The 15,051-nt window shown below is 48.3% G+C and overlaps 1 protein-coding gene across 2 annotated transcripts in view; it reads left to right on the top strand.

Moving 5' to 3' along the window:
* Positions 1-508: 508 nt before the first annotated feature.
* The window catches only part of PHF8 (PHD finger protein 8), a 30,803-nt gene continuing 16,260 nt past the window's right edge, over positions 509-15,051 (top strand). Inside the window, exons 1-11 of one of the 2 annotated variants that reach the window (XM_079960000.1) lie at positions 509-1,566; positions 4,266-4,351; positions 5,907-6,027; positions 7,312-7,472; positions 8,437-8,578; positions 10,367-10,553; positions 11,627-11,789; positions 12,054-12,141; positions 12,833-12,939; positions 13,044-13,135; positions 13,694-13,783. In XM_079960000.1, coding sequence (XP_079816126.1) covers positions 1,469-1,566; positions 4,266-4,351; positions 5,907-6,027; positions 7,312-7,472; positions 8,437-8,578; positions 10,367-10,553; positions 11,627-11,789; positions 12,054-12,141; positions 12,833-12,939; positions 13,044-13,135; positions 13,694-13,783 — 1,335 coding nt within the window. In that variant the 5' untranslated portion in view covers positions 509-1,468. The remainder of the gene's footprint in view (positions 1,567-4,265; positions 4,352-5,906; positions 6,028-7,311; positions 7,473-8,436; positions 8,579-10,366; positions 10,554-11,626; positions 11,790-12,053; positions 12,142-12,832; positions 12,940-13,043; positions 13,136-13,693; positions 13,784-15,051) is intronic. The other variant, XM_079960001.1, reaches the window with a different exon arrangement.

Raw genomic sequence — 15,051 nt, 5'->3', positions numbered from 1 at the left:
TTGTTGTTGTTGTTGTTGTTGTTGTTGTTCTTCTTCTTCTTCTTCTTCTTCTTCTTCTTCTTCTTCTTCTTCTTCTTCTTCTTCAAGCCTTTAAAAGAATCCACCACCAAACTGAATAATTTCCACACAAGTCACATGATCTGAAATAAAGATGCAACAAAACCCACACCAACAACCCCCGCAACGAAACTCAGCAAGCAAGCACGAAAGTCAAAATACTGAAACAGATTCGCATTGCCTCGACTTTCTAAGCATCTGGGTAGGTTTGCTTAAGCAATGAGCTTCTTAGCAGGCGCTGAGAAAAGCAGAGCAAAAGCGCGCGCTGGATCTCATGAGGCAGGGAGTTCCGCAGTTCCCCGGCGCGGCCGCGCTAAAGAGCCGAACGGGGATCTGCGGCGTTTCGCTCCTCTCCCGAGGGGCGGGAATGGCGTCTATCCCGTCTTTCAGATGTGGAACGGCAGCTCTACCCCTTCGTATCTCTACGACGCAGGCCTCTCTTCCGTCCCTTCCCAAGATGGCTTCCCAAGCGTCCCGCGCTGCGCCTCCCCTAAGATGGCCGCCGGCGCCTCCTCGAGTCTCTCCCTCCCCCCCTCCCCTCCCCCCCCCGTGGTTTTGAATAAACTTTATTGAGGAGCCGGAGCAAGAGCAGGATCCCGGGCCTGGCCGAGGCCTCTAGAGTCGCCGAGAAGCAGCGCAGCCGCTTGGGCGCGAGAAGGCCTCGATCCCCGCCGTGGAGTTAGGCGCTCCTGCCCGGAAGGGAGGAAGAAGCCCGGCGGGACGGGGCGTGCGAGTCGGCGGTGCTTCGCCTCCGCTGCGGGCCCGGGGCGAGGCGTCTCTGGCCGCGACGAAGGAAGCCCCTCCGGACAAGACTCCTCCCGGGAGTCGAGGGGAGCCTGGCTGGGAAGTGGGGGGGGGGGGGCTGACCGCGAGAGGAGCCGGACCCGAAGGAGAGCGCCATGTCCCTCAGCGCCTTTGTCAGCAGCTGGGAATCTCCTGTGGGGAGAAACTGAGGCAGCGGGCAAGTTTGGGGCTGCAGCAGATGCAAGAGGGATCCTGCCCCCCGAAAAAATAAACCTGGGAAGTTTTATCCCAGGAAGGCGAGGGGGGTCTCCCCCCCCCCCAGTAGGTGGGCAGTGGGTGCAAACTTGGGGAGGCTGCCTTGGAGGGCTTCGGATGATCAGAAGCAGCCCGTGAAACTTCAGGTCGAAACTTTGGGGTTCAAGAGACCACCCTGCTGTTTGGGGGGGGGGACATCTCAAGGATCCAAGAAGCACATTTTGCAAGGAAGTTGGTGCTTGGGGAGTTGGAGTGGGTAAGGGGGATGAAATAATTTAGCCCCCACTCAGCCGGGCCAAGACTGGCTCTCCTGCAGACCTCAGCATGACCACGTCCTTCAACTTGCCATAGCGGATGCTTGGACGTCGTTTGGTTCCTGGAGGGTCTTCCTTCGCTTGAACTTGGTTCCGCCATGGCCTCTGTCCCTGTGTATTGTCTCTGCCGCCTGCCCTACGATGTCACCCGCTTCATGATTGAGTGCGACGTTTGCCAGGACTGGTTCCACGGCAGGTGAGAAGAAGGCGGCACTGGGTGGGAACTGACATTTGGAGGTAGCGGCTCCAAAGCCCCTGTTTCTTTAAATCCAGGGTATGTCTGCTCTTGGAGGTGCTGCCTTTAATTGGGTGCCTTCATGAGGAGTATGAGTAGAATGCCAGTAATTCTCAAAGGGCTAGTTGCTCTAAGAATCACCTTGCTGGATCAGGCCAAGATTTAAAGCTTGATTCCTAAAAGTGGCCAGTCTGAGACCTCTTGAAGGCAGGAAGGGTCTTCCTCTCTTGCCTGTCCTCATCATCTGGTGTTTAGGGTTGATCTGTCTTTGTGAATGGAAGCTTCTGGATGGTTGCCAGAAATCGATTGGGGGACCGTGACATTCATCCATAGAAACAGGAGTTGACCAGCGGACTTCATGTTTATACCTGCCAAACAGTTGACATGCCTTAAGTCATGGATGGGGAAACTAGCTCTTCAGGTGTCATCAGCCCCAGGAAGTGTGGCTGGTGGCCAGGAATGATAGGAGTTCTCTGTCCCCCATCCCTGCCCTAAGCTCTTACAGTGTCAGTTGGTGTGGAGGCTTAAAATAAGTTAGCCGTTCTCCCAAACAGGTAAGCAATGTGCTTAAATCAGACCATACTGGCTATTAAGGGATCTGAAGTTATAGAAGTGCGGGATCTGAAGTTACAGAAGTGCAGCAAAAATTTAAGAAGCTGTAATCCTGTTTCTATTGTGCTGTTTCAACCCCACACAGCTTCTTTTTGCACTTGCATGCAGCGCAGTCATGTTTCATGGAAGATGTGAGCATAGAACTGCTTTCTGTTGTGCCGGATTTATTTATTTTATTTTTATTGCAGTTGTTTATATCCCACCATTCAGGATACAGATCCTACCAAGGTGGCCTTCAAATACATATTCTAAAAATAAAATGAAAATAGTAACATATCAAAAACACGTTAGGGTCTTTTCTACATGATGGTTGTTGGTAGTTCATCCAGGGGTGGCCCATCGGGGGCATGACCTGAGGTGAACTTCACCTGCCTCCTTTCGCTCCTGGAATTCCTCTCTTTTTTTATAATAATTTTTATTAGTTTTCCAATTTTAAAACAAAACAACAACAACAACATAAAAACATCAACCAATACAGACAAACACACAAATATAAATTCTTAACCTTATTTTCATAAGCCTCCTTTCTCGGACTTCCCCATACCTCACCCTTTTTGCATCCTTATTTTACAGTTTTTCAGCAACCCTTTTAGCCAATTAAATTTAAGTTTATTATCTTTCTCAATTTCGCCTTAAATCCTCAAACGTTTTCAGCTGCAATTCTGCATCTTCCTTCCCCTTGACATTTTAGCACTCATCAATATTGTGACAGTTCTTAAGATAAGCTTTGAACTTCTTCCAGTCTTCCTCCACCGTCTCCTTCTCTTGGTCACGGATTCTGCCGGTCATTTCTGCCAATCCCATAAAGTCAATCACTTTCGTCTGCCATTCTTCCAGCGTGGGGAGTTCTTGTGTCTTCCAATACTTTGCTAGAAGAATCCTTGCTGCTGTAGTGGCGTACATAAAAAAAGTCCTATCCTTCCTTAACACCAATTGGCCGACCATGCCCAAGAGGAATGCCTCTGGTTTCTTGTGAAAAGTACATTTAAGTACCTTCTTAATTTCATTATAAATCATTTCCCAAAAGGCTTTAATCTTTGGGCAGGTCCACCAAAGGTGAAAGAAGGTACCTTCAGTCTCATTACGTTTCCAACATTTATTATTGGGCAGATGATAAATCTTCGCAAGCTTAACTGGGGTCATGTACCACCTGTAAATCATTTTCATAATATTTTCTCTTAGGGCATTACATGCCGTAAATTTAATACTGGTGGTCGCTCCTGGAATTCCTCTCATAGGGTTGATGGTAGAGTACTCTGTTTTTTGCCAAACTGTCAGACACCCATCACCAACAGTCGTATCTGGATTAAATTTCAGATTGTTCCTTCATTTAGCCAGCGTTTTTTTCAACTGGTAGCAACTGCATGCAGAGCCTCTCACACAGCTATTTCTCACACTCCCTTCTAGGACATTAATAGGTGAAGATGCCTTCACTACCAGGTCGCAGGATGGAATGGACAGACAGTTGATTAAAAAATGAGCAACTAGGTGCAACTTCTTAAACAAAGAGTGTGGATGTTGGAACGTGGGGTGTTTATCTTTTAAGGAGCATTTGTCTGCAATTCCATCAGGTCCTCAGGACATGCTGGCTTAGAATAGAAAGGGTTGCCTTAAACTGGAAAGGACCTGTCTAGCCAAGTGAAGTGTCCTGTGTATCTTTGAGGTTTCTGGCAGATGACTGTCCCATTCCTCTTGCATGCCCTTGAACTGGAGACATTATATATACAAACTAGGCGCTCTGACTTAGGGTACAGTTCCTGTGTTTCAGAGTTAGAAGAAACTGTCTCTGAGCTTGTACAGGGTGGTCATCTAGGGCTGGGTGGTTGTAGATTTTGGGGATATTGCTTCTTTTAGAGCAAGTGTAGAACCTGTGACCTTCCAATTGTGGTTGGACTCCAGCTCCATCAGCCTCAGCCAGTATGGCCAGTGGTCAGGGATGATGTGAGTTGTAGTCTAATGACAGCTGGAGGCCACAGTCTTCCCATACCTGTTATAGTGGTTGTTGTCTGTCTTTTGGAGAGGTGTGTGACTGACTTTCTCTCTTCAAGCTGTGTTGGAGTAGAAGAGGATGCAGCAGCCGACATTGACTTGTATCACTGCCCTAACTGCCAACTTCTTCATGGACCATCTGTCAGTAAGTTATGGTCCTGCTGTGATTTTTCAGTGGGATGAAGGCTTAATAGGATATAATTGTATACTAATTCCTGCATGGATGCTGTCTCATCACAAATCACAAAATCTGGTGTATTGATCAAATCCCTATGAATGAGAGCTTCTCTTTTTTTTAAAGTGCTACTCCTTGTGGTTCAAGAGAAAAATTCTGTAATATAAAAACACAATGTGTCTGCTAAAGGATGCAAGAACAGAGATCAGGGAAAGCATTTGTGGCTTTGCACAGTGCCTCAGGGACTCCTGTCCCAAATTTCCTGCCTCCCTTGCAGCTTTGCTGTTTTCAGTTATCCAGTATTCAATCCAGTGCTTTTTGACTAATAAAGGTAAAGGTACCCCTGCCCGTATGGGCCAGTCATGTCTGACTCTAGGGTTGTGCGCTCATCTCACTTAAGAGGCCGGGAGCCAGCGCTGTCCGGAGACACTTCCGGGTCACGTGGCCAGCGTGACAAAGCTGCTCTGGTGAGCCAGCACCAGCGCAGCACACGTAAACACTGTTTACCTTCCCACTATAAAGCGGTACCTATTTATCTACTTGTACTTAGGGGTGCTTTTGAACTGCTAGGTGGGCAGGAGCTGGGACCAAAAGACGGGAGCTCACCCCGTCGCGGGGATTCGAACCGCCGACCATACGGTCGGCAGGACTTAATTTTTCAGAACTGAGTACATAAAAATTCTGTACTCAGGCAAGCTGGTTCTGCAACCCTTACAAGTTATGCAGATGTGTGCTGTTCATCTCAATTGGCACAGTCTGTTTGCGTTTTGAATGTTTTACATCATTCCAGTTTATGCAGATTTGCATAAACTGTTTGCGTTGTTCCATTATTTTACAGAGTTTATTTTTTAAAGTAATGTACAGTATTTGTTAGTTTAGAAGAGGGGTAAGGACCTCAGTCTAATCCTCTGGAAAGTTTCACCTACTCTTCTGGCTTCTGTAATTTCAGCAGGTATTGCCCACACACTTTCAAGAGAATCTTTTGCAACCACCAGGAGTGGAAATTTGGGTGGGTTTTTTTGTTTGTTTGTTTTTGAATGTAGGCTGAGAGTTGAAGGAAACTGAATTTTGTCCAATATCTCATTCAGTTCTTCTCCTCTGCTTTAGAACATTGTGGTGTATATGCATCTCTGCTGATGTTGCCATATCTCCATGTTTAATCATTGTGGGGATAAGGGAGTTCCAGCAGCAGTACAGAGTTTTTAGAAACTTATTCTTTGCAAGTTCTCTCATTTATGCAACCATTAAAGAAAGATACAGTGTTGAAAAATGGACTGTCCCTGGTCTAGCCCAATAGCTGACCCACAATTTAGGGTCTTAGGAGGACGCCTTTAGCTGGAGGTTTCGTTTAGCACAGACCTACTCATGTGTAGGCCCTTGACTACAGGTGTGTGTGTTTTGTTTGTTTGTAACCTCATCAGGAGTATTCTCTTAGCTCCTTCAGTATCTTTGTCACCTTCCTCTGCTTATGTCTTTTTCTCTCCCCCCCCCCTTTTACTAACTTGCTTTCCCCTCCCCCTGACAGTGAAGCGGCGCCGGGGGACCCAAAAACAGCCTGACTCATGTGCGGTCAAAGAGGTTGGCAAGGCGGTGAAGACTGGAAGCAGTCTGTTCATCAAGGAACTTCGCAGCAGGACGTTCCCTAGGTGGGCACATGCTTGGTGATTTTTGGGTGACCCAAGAGGAAAGAAGGAAGACTTTCCAAAATCCATGTTACAGGGTAGCTGGTATTCAGGTAGAGGGAAGCTTTTGTTCCAGAAGGCCAAGAATGCACTGTGGACAAGCCCTTTTTATTCCAAACCTGCCTGCTCGGGTAGAAGCTCTCTGTCTGGGGCTTTGTTTCCCAGCAACTTTGTGCAGGATGGGATGAATGGTACAGCTGTAACATCAGGGCTCTTTTAACATCAGGACTCCTTTAGCTATAGTTAAAATGAGGATTTCATCACTGTGGGATCTCACGTTCATTTCCCTCTGCCTTTGCAGAGGGTTAAAGGGTTAAAGGGTAAGTCAGCGCCTATGTCAGGTATAGGCAAACTCTGGCCCTTCAGATGTTTGGGACTACAATTCCCATCATCCCTGACCACTGGTCCTGTTAGCTGGGGATGATGGGAATTGTAGTCCCAAACATCTGGAGGGCCAGAGTTTGCCTATGCCTGACCTATGTTATCCTGAGTAAAGGTGACCAGGTTCAAAGTCCTCTATTAGTGACTCAGCTGCTAAAGGGGCTTGGTGGTGGTGGTGGTGTACTTAAAATACAGCAAGTGGTCAATTGTCCACCTCACGCAGTTCACGTGCAGGACTACAGAGCCACTCCATAGATTGGCTGAACTTGGTGAGCTCAGAGTGGCCTCTGTGCCTCTTGAGTGCTGCCTGTAAGATGGTCTCCACCACCTACTTTTCAATCAAAGATATTGTGCTTCACGCTTTTCCACCATTCCATGTGATCCTGATTTCTTACTCAATGGGCAGTTGAGCCCTGAGATGATATATTGTTTTCTGACTTCCCTTCTGACTCCTTGGGGAATCTCCCTGCAGCTGCTCACACCCTTGGTCCTGCCCCACCCCACTGCTGCACAGAGCGTCTCCAAAGAGAGTCTTCTAGGCTGCAGCTGCGGGGGGTGGGGAGGTGGGGGGGGGAGCCTCCTCCCACCACAGCAAGTAGCAAACCAAGTCATATAACATAGAAGGCTAGGGCAATCAGCTGAGTCTGTGGTGGACTCTCTGTGTTCTGTGACAGATGCACTAATAATAACTAATAATAATAATAATAATAATAATAATAATAATTTATTTATACCTCACCCATCTGGCTGAGTTTCTCCTGCCACTCTGGGTGGCTTCCAGCAAAATTTACCTAAGGGATAGAAACTTAGGATTGGCTTGTTGCTCTTGGGCCTGACTCCCCCCCCCCCCCACCGCTGCTTCCCCAGTGCGGACGAGGTTATCCTAAAGCCAAGCGGGACCCAGCTGACTGTGGAGTTTCTGGAGGAGAACAGCTTCAGCGTCCCCATCCTTGTCCTGAAGAAGGATGGTCTGGGCATGACCCTTCCTCCGCCTTCCTTCACCGTGCGGGATGTGGAGCATTATGTGGGTGAGTAGCAGGGGAGCATTGCTGGCAGGGTGGCCAAAGGAGACCTATGTGTTGGGTGCTTCATTCATTGCAGTCAGGAAAGGGAGCCAGCAAGTCACACAGCTTGGTGTAATGTTGTCCTTTCATCGCAGAGGCGGTGTGGTTACTTGCAATTGCATTTTGCGTATGATTGCATGGAGAGAAAAATACCGTATTTTTTCGCTCTATAAGCGCACCTTTTCCCTCCTAAAAAGTAAGGGGAAATGTGTGTGCGTCTTATGGAGCAAATGCAGGCTGCACAGCTATCGCTGAAGCCAGAACAGCAAGAGGGATCTCTGCGCAGCGAAAGCAGCGATCCCTCTTGCTGTTCTGACTTCGCTTCGCTGGAGAGGTGCTGCGCAGAGAAGGAAAGCTGAATCTGAATCTACGCAGCGCCTCCTCTAAAACTAGGTGTGTCTTATGGTCAGGTGCGTCTTATAGGGCGAAAAATACGGTAGTCTGTGGGAATAATCTTATTCGTCCTTTCTTCCGTGGTTGTGTTCGATGAGAATAAATAGGGAGAAGAAGTCTTATCTTTAGCCACGTGGGTTGGTTATCCCCCTAGTGCCATTATTTGTTTCCCAGCGTCTTGGAGGGTGCATGTCTATGCTGACTTACTTGTCCTCCTGCTCCACAAATGCCACCCCAAAGGCAAAAGATATGTGTGTGGAAGCAGCAGGTAATGGGGAACAGTGGGTTTCTGGCCCTTTGATAGCAGTTGCTGGCCAAGGTGCTGGAGGAGAGGAGCGGAGATGTTGGCAGTGCTGAACGTCTGACAGTTCATTGCGCCACATTGGTGGGGAAACCCTGCAAAGAGATTCCAACTAGCCATGAAGCTCGCGAGGGGTGAGAACAGGACTGCCCTGCCATCTCCCGCGACTGCAGCCCTCTCGGACACTAGCCCCATTATCTGAGCTGCCCGGCGTGTCGGTTCTTTTTTCAACAGGAGCTGACAAGGAGATTGATGTGATTGACGTGACTCGCCAGGCCGACCTGAAGATGCGCCTGGGTGACTTTGTCAGATATTACTCCAGCAGTCGCCGGGAGAAAGTACTGAACGTCATCAGCCTCGAATTCTCTGAGACCAGGCAAGGAAAAGGGGGATATGAAAGCAGCTGTGTGTCCTTGTCCTTCATTTTCCCCAGTATTCACCCTACCCAGCAGAGAGAAACCCTGGAGCTGGAGAATCCCCACTTTTGCCATGAAGCTGTAGTATCTCCCTCCCTACTAAGCAATAGTATCCCTCTCCTCGCTAAGTGTCTTTGCTATTGTGGGGGTGCAACAGAAATCTGTCTCTTCTTGTTCTTCCCTTTCTCACAAATGGGTGTGTGTCCATTCCCCCCCCCCCCCGATAGATACGTTTCTTGTGTACCTGTTGGGCTTTTAGCAGGTCATTGGAAGCAGTTTTGAATATGAAAAAGAATATGGGCATTTCTTCTGAAAGCTCATGATACACATTAGTTGGAGTGCGAAGATCAGGTGTGGGGAACCTGTGGCCTCAAATTGATGTTTTGCTACAACTCATCAGCTTGACCATTGGCCAAGCTGATAAGCTGATGGGAGCTGAAGTCAAACAACAGGGATAGGGATGGCTGGAGGGACAAAAAGAGAAGGAAGGCATTTTAAATTATATAGCAGCCAAGAGAATAACTGCTTAACCCTTTCCCTTCCCATTGTTTTCACATTCAATATTGCCCTTCCTAAGAGCTGCTCTCCTCATATATCATGCAGGGTCCACATTTCTTTTTGTTTGCAGATGGAAAAGCAGATGGAGTCTGTACAATTTTGAGTTTACAAAGAGTAGGAGGCGAAAGGGTTAAGCACCTGCTGCTTTTCCACTCACAGTTGCAGTTCCCAGGCTTCCTTTCCTGCCTTTATTTTAAGGGGGGGGGGGGTCCTAGCACATTCTTCCCCATGTAATGGGTTGTTTGGCCCTTGATCATGAACCTACTAAATGGGCTGAGGTGAGACACTGTTTTCTCAGCCTGAGTCCCTCTTCGCACCACCTGGGGATGATAGTTATACTGACTTATTCTTACAGTGATATATTGAGACAGTGTATTGTAATTTGAACACTCCAAAAGCCCTATATAAATATTAAAAGTAGCTGCTATTATTATTGGGAACCAGACAGAGGGCCTTCTCGGTAGTGGTGCCCGCCCTGTGGAACGCCCTCCCATCAGATATCAAGGAAATAAGCAGCTATCCTATTTTTAAAAGACATCTGAAGGCAGCCCTGTTTAGGGAAGTTTTTAATATTTAATGCCCAGAGTCGCTGGGGAAGCTCAGCGAGATGGGTGAGGTATAAATAATAAATAATAAATAATAAATAATAAATAATTATTATTTAGATTTTAATCCCATCCCATCCTATGTGGTACCCATATTGCAGATGGAGAAATAAGGCAGAGAAAGAGAGTTACTTGCCCAAGTGACTCCTTGAATGAGTATGGATTTGAAATGCAATGTTCTTGGTCTAAATCCACTCATCTTTCTACAGTGGTGCCTCGCACGACGAAAAGAATCCGTTCCGCGAGTCTCTTCGTCTTGCGGTTTTTTCGCCTTGCGAAGCAACCCTATTAGCGGCTTAGCGGATTAGCGCTATTAGCGGCTTAGCGGCTTAGAAAAAGGGGGGGAAAGCGAAAAAAATCGCAAGACTCGCAAGACGTTTTCGTCTTGCGAAGCAAGCCCATAGGGAAATTCGTCTTGCGAAGCGCCTCGAAAAACAGAAAACCCTTTCATCTAGCGGGTTTTTCGTCTTGCGAGGCATTCGTCTTGCGGGGCACCACTGTACTGGATTACTGTTCTAAAATCCTGTCAGGAGAAATCTCTGGAAGATGGACGAGTTAACTTGTTCTTCCTTCACAATTTTTCAGGCTCTCTAATTTGGTGGAGACTCCAAAGATTGTGCGCAAATTGTCCTGGGTAGAGAACTTGTGGCCAGGCGAGTCGGTGTTTGAGCGTCCCAACGTGCAGAAGTACTGCCTGATGGGGGTGCGAGACAGCTACACGGACTTCCACATTGACTTTGGTGGCACCTCTGTCTGGTACCATGTGCTGCGGGTAAGAATATGAAGGCCTGGGGGTGGGCAGGAAGGGAGCTTGATCTTAGAGCTGAGCCACAGAACCAGCAGACCTCCCGGATGTACTTCCACTTCAGATTCCGGGTGATGGTTGAATGTTTCATTGTCTTTTTCCCACCCTCTCCCCAAATATTTTCGTTTAGAAAGAAATCCATTTTGCACATGCTAAGGTGGCATATTGGGGTGAAGGGTTCAAGAGCCATTTGCCTGAGTAGGAGGATAAAAATTAGCCTGGAGCACCAGGCCTGGAGTCTGAGGTGGCAACTGGTATACAGTCAGATGAGTCTGCTGTCCTTGTGTTTATGCTTTCTGTTCTATGAGGAATGAAGCTAGGCAGTTTGCTTAGCAATATGAGCTTGTTTGGGTATCATGCCTGGCCTAGCAAAACTGAGCAGCAGGGAGCGATTTCTTGCTTCCGGTTTGATCTTCACATCTCCTGTTCCATCCTTACTCCAGAAGCTGCTGGCTGTTTTTACTGCTGCTGCTCCATTTCTGGAGCTGGTACTCTTCTTCATTTTCTTTTCTGGCAAGAACTGCCTCTTGTTAGGTGGTTGAAGCCCCCATAGACGGAGGCTGAAGAAACGGAGTATGTTGAGTTCAGAGAAGAAAGAGGATTAAGAATGGAATAGGTAAATTTCAGGTGTTTAAAGGATGTCAGAAATTGGAGGGGTTTTTTACATCTACAGGCCAATAAACATTGTTTGAATGGCAGGAAAGTAGACCTGGCTGGGTGTGTGTGTGTCACAATTCCATACAAGCACAAGGGGAAACCACAACAAGCATTGTGGTTGTCCTCTGTGTAATTCTCTGACACTCCAAATCAGCCTGCCTTGAGGCTGAGGCAAGGAGCTGGACTCTGCAGACTTGATAGCAGCCATGCTGTTTGCTTGCTGCACATTAAATGCCCCCTTGTGCAACAGGATGCATCCTTCTGTTACCCCAGCCCTCTCTGCACTTCATAGCATCTGCTTTTGCCCTGTTTGCCAGCTCTTTTGCCCCTAAACATTAGAAGTGGTGTGTCAGCTCCTTTTCACTACCATCTGTTCCTCGCAGGGAGAAAAGATCTTCTACCTAGTGCGTCCCACTGCTGCCAACTTGACCCTCTTTGAAGCCTGGAGCAGCTCTTCCAATCAGAACGAGTTGTTTTTTGGGGACCAGGTGGACCGATGTTATCGCTGCCCCGTCCGGCAGGGCCAGACACTCTTCATACCCACAGGTATTGAGTCAGTCCAGCTCCTGCCTGCCACTTTCGTGGCCGCTGCTACTCCTGGGGCCTTTGTTTTTCTCCCACTCAGGGACACCTCTCCTTCCATTGTGAGTGACTTGCATTGACACAGAATAAGCTGCAGCTCAAAATGTGGTGAAGTCCAGCTGCATCTAGCGGCTGGGGGCACCCTTTCCCTTTCCTCTCATAAGCCATGAGTCCTTCTGGGAGGCCCAGACCTTCGTCCATGTGACTGCTTCCTCCTTCCACTTTCAGGTTGGATCCATGCCGTGTTGACTCCTATTGACTGCCTGGCCTTTGGGGGAAACTTCCTACACAGTCTCAACATTGAGATGCAGCTCAAGTGAGTTTGGCTGGGAGCGCTTTGCTGGTCTGCAGCGAGGCATCTTGGGAAGTGGCGGGGAGGAGACTCGATCACCGGTGGAGCACACCCTTTGGCATGCAGAAGGTCCCTGATCTAGTCTCCACATAAGGGTGGGAATGACTCTGATCTGAAACCCTGGAGAATCTCTGCCAGTCTGTAAAGACAGACCAATGATCTAACTTGGTGTAAAAGCTTCCTTTATGTTCCTAAATGGGATCAGAGCCAGGAGAGAAACATAATCACAGAACAGAACGTGCTGTTCAGCATGATGCTCTGCGCCCCCTGCTCAGTGTTGGCTGGATCCAGAGCTGTGTGCATGTCTTGATTTCTGTGAGACCACAGAATGGGATACTGAGTGAATTTCAGTTTTTAAAAGTGCCAGTTTCTAGTCCTTATGGTTACACTGATAATGCCGGTGGAACTGCTGAGGAAGTTGCCCGGCTTCTGGAGGTTGCCCGGCTGGGTCTTGAGGGGCCTTCGAAACTCCTTGTGCCTTCAAGCAGTTGGCAGAGAGCAGGACAAAGGATTTGAAATTGTGCAAATAGATTTAATTTACAGAATTCGTTTTGGGGTGTGTTTCTGATCACCAAATTTAAGTTCCTCTGGCACAGAATTCCATGGTTTTAGAGCCTACATAACCTCACTGGTCTTTTTGTTTCCTCCTGCCCAGAGCCTATGAGATTGAAAAGCGTCTCAGCACAGCTGACCTCTTCAAGTTTCCCAACTTTGAAACCATCTGCTGGTACGTTGGCAAACACCTCCTGGATATCTTCCGAGGTGGGTATTTGGTCCTCCCCTCCATGCAGTGCCCCCTCCGTGCCCCCACAAAGCTGCTGGGCATGAGAGCTCCTGCTGCTAATGCGCTCTGTCTCCCACAACAGGCCTTCGAGAGAATCGCAGACACCCGGCTGCTTATTTGGTTCACGGGGCCAAAGCCTTGAACACAGCCTTCCGCTCCTGGACTAAGAAGGAGGTAAAGTGTTGCAAGAAGGGCCTTTCTGGAGCTGCAGCTCTTTGTGTGGGGTTGCTGTCCAGGGTTCTGATGGACTCAGGGCAAAGCTTGCCTGCCCTCCTGCCAGCAGTCAAGAATAGACAAAAACACCTCATAGACTCCACCAGCCTGCACATCAGGGAGAAAGCGAGTCTATAAACTTTCTCCCTGGCGCATTTCCTTTCTGTGGACGCCATTTTTATTTTGTATGGAGAAGCATTCAGGCCTGAGCCTCCGCTTGCAGTCTGAAGCGGTGCAGCTTGGACACAGGTTGACCACCTCTGTAAGGTCTAAGCCCAAATCCCAAGAATTTGAAGGGGGAGGAAAGTTGTGGGTGGGATCCTGTGGCATTTCAGAAGTTGTTGGACTCCCAACTCCCTTCATCCCTGACCCCTGGGCCCTACTGGTTGGGGCTGCTGGGAGCTGAAGTCCCACTCCTTTTGGAGAGGTGCTTGCTGCCAGCCACACCCCTTTGCCAGTGGCACTTCCGTTGGGCACAGAGGGGCAGAGCTTGCAGCAACCTGATCTCCTCCTCCTCAGGCCCTGGCAGAGCACGAGGAAGAAATCCCTGGCACAGTGCGCCCAGCGCAGCTCATCAAAGACCTGGCCAAGGAGATCAGGCTCGTGGAAGTGAGTATGAGAAGGAAGCTGGGCCATTTCCTCCTGGCATTGAGGGGCCTGTATTCCGAGATGGGGAGCAGCGTTGAGAGTAGCACCATTTCTGTCCAGCCTTGAGTGCCCTTTTCATCTCAGATGCAATTGCTATAGGAAAAGACTGTGAAGAGAATAATTGGGTGCACTCCTCCAGGTGCCATAAGAAAGCTGCAGAGGTAGTGCAGGACAGTGCGCACCCCAGAAATGATCTCTTTCACCTTCTGCCTTCTGGAAGAAGGTACAGGGTTATAAAGACTAGGACTAGCCGTCTGAGAAACAGTTTCTATTCAAATGCAATTTTGGTTTTAAATGCAGTGTAAGGTAGTCTCTATGGGAGTATATTGTATTTAATTATGGGGTATCAGAGTTTTTAGGGGGCTAACCAGGCTAGGATAGCAGGCTTGTTGGTTTTTGAATGTCTGATGTAGATTTTTTCAATTTCGTTGTTCTGTATGGGACAATGACAATAAAGATTATCGTATCGTATAAAAAAAAGGATGGCCACCAACTTGGATGGCTTCAAAAGATGATTAGACAAATTCATGCAAGGCTGTCTGGCTAAGAGCCAGGGTGGCTGTTCTCTACCTCCGCAGCTGGGGCAGCCATGCTTCCAAAGACCAAGAGGAGAGAGGGCTCTTGGGCTCAGGTTCTGTTTGCTGGTTTCCTGTGAGAACAGGATGCTGGACTAGATGGGCCCTTGGCCTAATCCAGCAGGCTATTCTTACATTATCTGGGCAGACCAGTAGGTGAGGGTTTGCCACAGTTTATTACAGCTGCCTGCAGGATATACTATAAACAGCCTGGTATAGCTTAGGGCCAGCACCTGGTAGGTCCATTGACTAGGGCTAGGGCTACACTTTGGGGCTTGTTGTAGTTATGTTGGTGCCTTGTTAAAGAGGAACAAAGTCCCCTGCAGTATTCCTTTTGATGAATGTCTGGATGACTGTCACATCTCGTTCCCTGCAGCTTTGGTGCTTATAAGATGTTGTTCCTTCCAAATAGGAGATGTGCTCACAGGTCATTGTGCTTCCATGCTGCGCTGCTTGAAGCAGAAGCCCTGGGTGGTTGCCGGTGTGCCTGTTGCAAGCAGATCTGCTAGTTCCAGTTAGCCTTTTGAATCAATAGGTTGGCATCTCTGCTCATGAGTTGATATACCCCATAGAGACTGGAGTGTTCCCTTGCAAGCAGACCCCACACTGTGTCTGGGGCATGTGACTGAGTGTAACTTAGTGGCCAAGAGTGAG

The sequence above is a fragment of the Podarcis cretensis genome (assembly GCF_951804945.1).
Source record: "Podarcis cretensis genome assembly, chromosome: 17".
NCBI classification, from domain to species: Eukaryota; Metazoa; Chordata; class Lepidosauria; order Squamata; family Lacertidae; genus Podarcis; species Podarcis cretensis.
This window is presented reverse-complemented; position numbering and strand designations above follow the sequence as displayed.